The sequence below is a fragment of the Salvia splendens genome, chromosome 8 (assembly GCF_004379255.2).
Source record: "Salvia splendens isolate huo1 chromosome 8, SspV2, whole genome shotgun sequence".
Lineage (NCBI taxonomy): Eukaryota > Viridiplantae > Streptophyta > Magnoliopsida > Lamiales > Lamiaceae > Salvia > Salvia splendens.
This window is the reverse complement of record NC_056039.1, coordinates 30,816,259-30,825,299: the sequence shown is the minus strand read 5'-3', so window position 1 is coordinate 30,825,299 and position 9,041 is coordinate 30,816,259. Positions and strand designations below refer to the sequence as shown.

At 33.0% G+C, this 9,041-nt stretch overlaps 1 protein-coding gene across 2 annotated transcripts; it reads left to right on the top strand.

Annotated features, from left to right (window-relative positions):
* The first annotated feature begins 5,360 nt into the window (after positions 1-5,360).
* Positions 5,361-7,674, top strand: LOC121743929 (WUSCHEL-related homeobox 9-like). 2 transcript variants are annotated; one of them, XM_042137337.1, is made up of 5 exons: positions 5,361-5,381; positions 5,822-6,096; positions 6,168-6,788; positions 7,106-7,325; positions 7,408-7,674. In XM_042137337.1, coding segments are annotated over exons 2-5 (960 nt in total). In that variant the 5' UTR covers positions 5,361-5,381; positions 5,822-5,978; the 3' UTR covers positions 7,409-7,674. The 2 variants fall into 2 exon arrangements, with proteins under 2 accessions (XP_041993271.1, XP_041993270.1); XM_042137336.1 differs by having other exon boundaries at positions 6,165-6,788.
* The last annotated feature ends 1,367 nt before the right edge of the window (positions 7,675-9,041 follow it).

The window sequence follows — 9,041 nt, the reverse complement described above, 5'->3', positions numbered from 1 at the left end:
AAACTAGTCAAATTTATTCCTATTTTCTTGTTTTTATTAAGATTCGCTTTTCAAGATTCAAATTTGATATATGAGCATGTACAAATATATATTGCATCTTCATCAATAAAAATAATCATTTTAACAAACTATATGAATTCTAATATAAAAATAATAATAAAGAGATATAACAAAATATTTAAAATATTCTTAATAGAAAACATAATTCGCTGTCATTATAAATAGAATTTTACTATATATACAATTATATTTTGGAATATTGATAGTAAAATTTTTTTGTTCTTTATAGTATTCTCCCCGTCCATGAGTAAATGTCTCATTTATGATAGACTCGAGTTTTAAGAAATTGTCTAAAAGTGGTAGAAAAAGTTAGTGGATTATGAGTCCTACTTTTATGTATAGATTTTATAATAAAACATGAATAGAGTGAGTTTGTGGAATATGGGTCTACTTGTTAAATATAATAAAGTGAAATAAGACATTTATTGGTGGACGGACCAAAAAGAAGAAATAGGACATTTTATGGCGGACGGAAAGAGTAATATTTTTAATGAAGAACAAAATACAAAAAGATAGATAATATATTCCCTCCCATCTTACAAGTCTAATTTTAAGTAGCTCTTTGGTGAGTTGAAAAAGAGGATTCGCATTCATCATGTGCATATTGTACTAATTATAAATTATAAACATTAAAACATGAAGTGAACTTCAAATTTAATGTTGGAAAATGCATTTGGCACCTTTTGGGTTTTTATATTCGAAAAATATTGTCTCATGTTTATGGAAATACAAAATATTACTCCCTCCGTCCGCCAATACGAGTCTCGATTCATTTTTACTATAAACGGTAAAAAGACCTCACATTTCACCAACCCATTTCACTCATATATCATTTAAAATTAATAGATACAAGTGGAACTCATATTCCATTAAATTTCTTTCAGTCACTTTCTTAACATTTCTTAAAATTCGTGCCGAAAAAGAATGAGATTCCTATCCGCGAACGGATGGAGTACTTGAAATCTTTTTTTTTCCTAAGCTTGAAAGGATACAAAGGTCTAAATTGTTAACCTTTTTTCTCTATCATCTCTCTTATTACTTCTCTCTCCTCAAATTTCACACTACTATTAGCTTATTTTGAGTCATGACAAATTATATTACTATTATAGTAATTTAAAATTTTAACACAATTATTTATAAAGTTAAATAAAATAATCTATATAAATTGATAACATGAAAAATTATTTTATTTATAATAAATCTACATATAACATATTTAGATATTTTCTATCCAAATTATGTATGCAAAAATATGAATAATAAATATTTATTCTCAATATATATAATAAAGTAACAAATATGACATGTGTACCCTTTCAAGGTGTAGTGGTAAAAAAAGACCTTAAATGATATTTTGCATTTCCAAGAGACATGTAGCAATATTATATCAAGTTAAGGGGCCTTAAAGTTGCAAAATGCATTCCACGGATCAATGGGAGAATTTTGATGTTTTTGATCCTCATGAGAGTTCTTCTATGAGATACTCTTTTGCTTTGTTATCTAACGACAAATAACTAAGTTTTGATTTCATCTTACCTTAAAAAATATATAAAAGTCAACTTTAATACAGAGACTATATAATCTATAATGATCAATTTTTCCGATCAAATATGAAGTATAAGATATAATTAAAAAAATATTTAAAAAGTATATGTCAAATTGTACTTAATTTTTTACTTATAAAATATATGTTAGGATGATTAATTTAACATGGGTTAAATATCTATTCGACTATATAGAAAGATTTTGGTCATTAACTTAGAAACACATCATACACTTCTACAAAATATTTACAACACATCCTATATATACATTATTTTTGGATCATTGAACCTTCTAGTGTTTTCCTTTTTATTCAATATATCTATATATTTAATAGATTTTTACTAAAATTATCTATGTACTTTTTACTACAAAAATCTAGATTACTACTATATAGTAGTATATGCATAATTGTTCTATTACATAATATCTAGGTGTTTCTAGTATAAATTATTTGGAATTACAATACAATTAAGAAATTAGAATTGAATTAAAATATCCAATTACATAAAATTTCAACTACAGCACAATTAATTACATGTTCATTGTACAAACCACACCCTAAATGTTTTATTTGTACAAGGGAATGCAAGATAGTTAGATCGATAGAAACCAAAGATTGAAGAATGACAAGTTCTGGCTCTTAATTCCCAAAACAATTAAACAAAAATGGACTGATCCTTGTTTGTCGCTCATAATATTTTCAGTGCCACAGCTTAACTGTGATCAAGTTAATGTGCATTTGGTGTTTGAGCAGATGAACAAATACTATATAGTGCTATAATACTTATTAAATTTAAGAAGCCATATATTTTTCTGAGTTGCATGTGCAGCAAATTCACTAGACCTGTTCAGCATTTACTAACACCACGTTTGCATTTAGTGAAGGCTGTTGCCGCATTATGCGCTTGCAACACACCATTTTTTCTTACTCCAATAATCCAAATCAATTCTAAATACTAATATTCATTATTATATATGTAGATTGCTATGCTTTTTAAGAAAGATTTGGATACATTTTTATAAGTTGCCATTCTAGTTTTTGGACAATTAATATCCATTAGATGGAAATTTGGATTGATCATGCATATCAGTCCATAGAAGAAGAGGAGAGGATTGAATATTAATGAAGGATAAGGTGCATAGTCAATTTGTTGCATTAAAAAGGGGTAGGGAGGGATGGACATAGGCACTAGGTTACCATACAGACACAAGAACAAAAGTAAAACTTTTTCACAAGTTAATGTTACATTGCAGTAATATTACATAAAACCACACTTGAATTTAACAGAGAGAGAAATGGGGTATAGTATGGAATTATTTGGAGTCTATTTTTGTAGGAGACAAATTGAAAGAATAGGAAGAAGCAAGCCTTATGAAAGAGGAAAAAACTGATGCAAAGTAGTAGTATTGAATAAATATGAATGTCACAGCAGCATACATTATTGAACTGCAGTTCTGGACACGTTCAATTCGACTAGAGAAGTTTGAATGAGTAATTGATTTTATTTTTTTTAAAGAAAAAAGAAAAGAAATGAATTGAAGAAGAGAAGAAGAAGAAGAAGAGAGAAGTGGGTAAGTATTGTACAATTGCAGCGATGATGGGTATGTGATGGGATTGTGCGTTTTGCTCCTTTTCCATGACACTTCCTTGTCCATCTCCATTCCCACAATCTGCCATCTTTTTGACCCAAACTATATTTCTCACACCTTTTTTTTAGTTATTTTTGTTTGAATTTTCTACTCCATCAATGGGCTCCATCTCAACCCAAATACTTCTTGCACTGAATCATTTTAATGGTGCACAAGATCTTCCACCAAATTAATTTGATGAGCGCGCGCATGCCCTATACATGTTTTTTTCTCTATGTATAAATATCTTTTGTAGGATTATTTACATGAAAACTACTATATAGGCAGATTCAAATAATTAATTTGAATTAAAAGTTCGATTTTTTTTCGCTATAAATTTTTGAGAATGACTTGATTTGGGCTATAGTTAGTGGTTATTAACCATTTATAAAATGAAAATTGGTTTATGATTTCATTTTAAAATTATCAACGATACCTTACGAAAGTGTAATATTTTAGACTAATAAAGAATGGGTGAAAAGCTGTCTCAATGTAAGACAACTTTGTCGATAGATTTTGAGAGGCTGGACTTTCTTTGACCAAATTATGATGACTGGTTTTTTTTGTTTATTTTGTTTTTCTCTTTGAAGTTTGAATGAAGTTTGTGATTGCTTTGGCCTTTGCATACCCATGCATTTCATTGATTAAGGTTATTAATCATCTACTCAAATCTCAATTAATATACTCCGAGCAAGAAATGTTAAGACTTCAAATCATAATTTTTTTTTATTTTACTCTTCATCTCATTTACACAGCATACCTAAAACAAAAATACTCAAAGTAACATAGAAATACAAAAATACAGAATCTGCATAAGATTAAGGTTAAATTGAATGTCGGAAGTAGACGGACACCAAATTGACCAAACAATTACTACCCTTAACTTTAACAGTTTCACTTTCATTGGGAATTGCAAAGTGCAAAACAACCATCAAAGTATGCAAACAAATATCTGGAAATTCAAACGCACACACATTCACATATCTTCTCTACATAATCCAACCAATCACTATTGGATCATCCAAAAAGTAAAAAAGCCCTTCCAACTTTCTTTGTCAAGTTATAATTTTTGCCTCTATCCATGCACCTCCCCTTGAGTCAATATACGCAATTATTGCATTCAATTCCAACTAATAACTAATTAAAAGAACAAAATGGAGTATATCATAATACAAGTCAATGATACCAGGAGTATATATTACCAATATTCATTGCATATAGAGAAAGTGAAACATCATATGTACATAATATTACACGATATCAGTCTGAAAACTTCATATAAATTCATTCGTAATACAATAATAATCTAATAAAAGACATCACCTTTTACTCTATTTAGGGGAATTTGCTCCTACAATTCTAAACTTTTGCCAAATTCTGATTTTGCATATCAGTTTTAAATCTATAAATTACAAAATTATTGATTTATTCTAATTTTGCAACCAATCAAAATGTTGGTTCTACTAGCTTAATATAAACTGTATATAAATGAAGTTATATAGCTATAGTAGTAATATTTTTTCATTGACTAAAACTTGATGTCGTTTTGATTGACATCCGATAATATCATGTAAATAAGTTACCAAACTATATTAGCGCATAAATTTCAAATGATTGTAGAATCAGAACAAATCAATAATTTAATTGTCAAATTAGAACAAAATTGAAAGGAATTTATAAACTAAGGTTTAAAACTATTAAAATTTAAGAAATTGACATACAGATTAGCCTTTTACTCATCTGTATCTCTATCATTTTCGTCCACCGTTCCCCAAAACCCTATGACTACTGCTTTGACTTTTCAAAGCCATTGGATATCTTAATTTATTTCCTCTCACCAACAACCTCTTCATAATACAATAACACATGTAATCTTATTGAGTATTTATTCTCATGAAAATCTACCTCAAAATATAATTACAGCCCTCCATTGAAAGCTGCACACACCCACACATATGTACAAGATATATATAATCCGAAACAAAGAGACAAACTGATCAGACACACCTCATCTCCCCTTTCTTTCTCTCTCTCATATATGTGTGTTGTTTGCAGTTGAATATCATCAGTTCTACTAAGGGGCGGAGCCAGTATTTTAATTCGACGGGGGCAAAAATATATCTAAGAAGAAATTTTAAAAGTTTAAGGTGGGGCATTTATAAAGGAAATCAAAAAATTTTAAAAATTACTCCATGAAATAATTCTATGTGAAATAATTCTGCTGCAACACCCCCTCTTCCCACCCTCGTGCATTTAGGGCTCTCTCTCTCTCTTGTTGAAGATTCCAATATAAGCCCCAGCATGTGCTTCTTTCAATGTTCTCTTTGCATGAGTAAACAACAAGTATTCTATTAGATTTTAATGCATTTTCGTAAGGTAAAAGGGTATGGGCTTGTACTCCCTTCCTCTCACTTTTTATTTAATTCCCTTCCCTTTTTGCTTCTTTTCTTTGCAGGTTATTCTTGTTGCGGTTTTGTCATTTTTAATTATTCATTTCTTTTTGTTTATTCATTATCAATGCATCTTACTAATATTTTAAATTTTTAATCCTACGCACACTGACCATTGCTATTTAATGCTGTGCAAGTGATCGCAGGAGGAATAGGTGATAGATATATAGATAGATAGATACCAAGTCGAACTATAAGAAGAGACGTTGTGTTACAACTTAGAACACTCTCACTGAAACTCTACCGCCACTTTAATTCCAATCCCTTCTCTCTCTAAACCCTTCACCCCCAATCATGGCTTCATCAAACCGACACTGGCCTAGCATGTTCAAATCCAAACCCCCTCATCTCCAATGGCACCATGACATCAACCCCTCCCTCATTTCATCCAACAAAACCCCCTATGCACAAGGTATATACACTAATTAATTCACTACACACAAATTCAAAAATCAAAATCCTAATCTTTCAATTTTGTAGTAGGCCACGGCTGCGAGGAGAGGACGCCGGAGCCAAAGCCGCGGTGGAACCCTCGGCCGGAGCAAATCCGGATCCTGGAAGGCATCTTCAACTCGGGGATGGTGAACCCTCCCCGAGATGAGATTCGCCGAATTAGGGCTCAATTGCAGGAATACGGCCAAGTCGGAGACGCCAACGTCTTCTACTGGTTCCAGAACCGCAAATCAAGGAGCAAGCACAAGCAGCGCCACCTCCAAACCTTCAAGCCTCAGCCCCCCGCCGCTCCATCTCCTCCACCTTCATCCTCCTCCTCTGACAAGTCTTCAAGTGAGAAATCCATATCCGTCTGCCCTTCCTCCGTGATTGACCTGCTCAACTCGCCAACTGCTTCGGTCAACCAACCGTTTCTCCATTCCCCGGCCGACTTCCTCGCCGAGCCCTTCTACTTCCCGGTGCAGCACACGCAAGAGCTTTGCTTCCCTGTGGCGGATCAGAGCCCCAATTTCCTCCTCAGCGAGCTCATGCTGATGACGAAGAAACGCGAAGAAGACGAAGAGAAGATGCAGCAGTTCAGCTACACAAACAACACCGTTGTTCCTCCGTCTTTCTGTGTCCCTTCCCCCAGCACCCATCATCTTCTACAAGGTAGTAATTATTTAATTTCATTTATATTTTAGGGTTTGTTAGATGTGAATTCATGATTCCTCCAAGAGATGAGCAACACAAGTCATTCCTGGAAGTGATTGATATGGTAAACGCTCTTTTTGGCATGAGTGGGAAGGACAATACTGTCATAAATGGAAATGGACAAGGATAGATTTGTCTTTATCCCGACGTCTGCATGGATTATTATGCATTGCTTTTCCCCCACACTAACTCTAACACACAAAAAAAATGTATTGAATGCTGAAGATGAAAGAACACACGACGAGGTGACGGTGATTTGATGTGGGATGGTGCAGGTGTGGAACAATGCGGCCCCACCAAATCCACGGTGTTCATCAACGACGTGTGCTTCGAGATCGGAGCCGGCCCCTTCAATGTCCGCGAGGCGTTTGGCGATGACGCGACGCTTTTCCACTCGTCGGGGCAGCCCGTGCTGACCGACGACTGGGGTCTCACACTCCACCCCCTCCACCACGGCGCATTCTACTATCTCCTCCGCCCCTTCATCAAAATTTGGTATTTCCCATTTTTACCCCTAATTTATCATGTACATTGTGCAATTACTAATGCAATTCATGTTTTGTGGTATGTGACACAGATTTGGAAGCAACTGAGGGAGGGTGGTAGATGAGAGTTTCTAGATTTGTAAGGTTTTATCATTTTCTTCATAATGGAACCGAACCTACTGTTGGATCATCAATGTTAGGAACAATCTCTCTACATGTTTTTAGGGACAAAACTGTTTGTTTTACTCTACATATTGTGTACGTTTTATGTATGTCTTTTCAAATCAAAGTAACTCAAATGGGACAATTGCTCAAGAATGTCTTCTTCACTCTCTTCATCATGTGTTGGAATTTGGATATAAATATAAAACCTGATTTGGTGTAGGCCAGGAGTTTCAACTACATATATCAATAGTGATTCAACTGTTTTGGCATGCAATTGTGTTGTCATTCATAACTAGTTAGTTTGCTTGCTGTCAGTTGTCAACACTGTGTTGTTCACTCTCCAGTAGTCAATTGTTCCTTTTTTTTCTCCTTCAAATAATTAATGAATTGTTAATTACTAACTACTGTTGGTCTAATTGATGGTACTGGAATATGTATATAATTAAATTGTGTAGAATTGAAGCAAACTTAATTGGAGCACTAGAGCTACTTGTTTGGAAAAAATGGTTGGTTTTCATTTTTCAGCCAAGAAGGAGGAACATGGTGGATATAAAAGAAATAGACTACAAGTGTGTTAAAATTTGTAGGGTAGGGGGTTGAGTGGTGCAGAATGATTACGTGCAATGGTGTCATGGCAACAGTGATTTTGCACTCACAGATACGAAAAAAGCGAATACAAAATATGTGATTGATTGAGGGTTTGAGTTTGATACATCAATGAGAGCTGCAAAAATTCCTTTTTATCTTATCTACGTCAGTTGCAGTTGTTGGTTATTGAAAATTTATATATGCAACCTCAAAAATGGTCCCAAAAATAAATATTGATTTATTTATTAGTATGAAAATATAATTTGAATTTTGAAATTATGAGTAGTGTTAAAAACATAATCAGGATTTGTCAAAAAAAATCAAGATCTCTTTTTTTTAGTTTCTTTCTTTCTTTCTTATTAGTACTCCCTAGGTCCTATTTAAGATGACTCATTTCGTTTTTCACACAGTGTTCTAGAAAAATCATACTTCCTCCGTCCCACCTCAAGTGATCAACTTTTCAATTTTGGTTGTCTCATCTCAAGTAATTGATTTACTTTTTTAGCTAAAAACAAAACTTCAACCATCTCTTACTTTATTCTCTCTCTTACTTTATTCTCTTTTTCTTATTTTATTCTCTGTTTATCTCTCTTACTTTTTCCTCTCTCATACTTTACTCTTTCCACTTTAACTCAATACATATCATTTTCTTAATTCCCATGTCGAAAAGAAATCCATCACATGAGATGGGATGGAGGGAGTAATAAATAGTTAAAGGGGAGTAAAAGTAAATTAATGAAAAAGAATAATGTAGAAGAGAGTCGTTCCATATTATTTCCTCTCTTAATTTACTTTCCATCCACTTTAACTATTTATTATGATTTTTATAAAACATGTGCGAAAAACGAAAGGGTCATCTTAACTGGGATGGAGGGAGTACTATTTTGCAAAATAGTGTATAGTTATTACTCCTATATACTCTCACTGTCTCATGTTACTCGCACTTTTTCATTTTAGGCCGTAAATTTGAGAT

What these genes read in the sequence shown, in the direction of transcription:
- LOC121743929 (XM_042137336.1), top strand. Translation starts at nt 5,979, where the DNA reads ATGGCTTCATCAAACCGACACTGGCCTAGCATGTTCAAATCCAAACCC. An exon ending in CAAAACCCCCTATGCACAAG is followed by an intron (nt 6,097 to 6,164) that starts GTATATACACTA and finishes TCAATTTTGTAG; the next exon opens with TAGGCCACGGCTGCGAGGAG. An exon ending in CACCCATCATCTTCTACAAG is followed by an intron (nt 6,789 to 7,105) that starts GTAGTAATTATT and finishes GGGATGGTGCAG; the next exon opens with GTGTGGAACAATGCGGCCCC.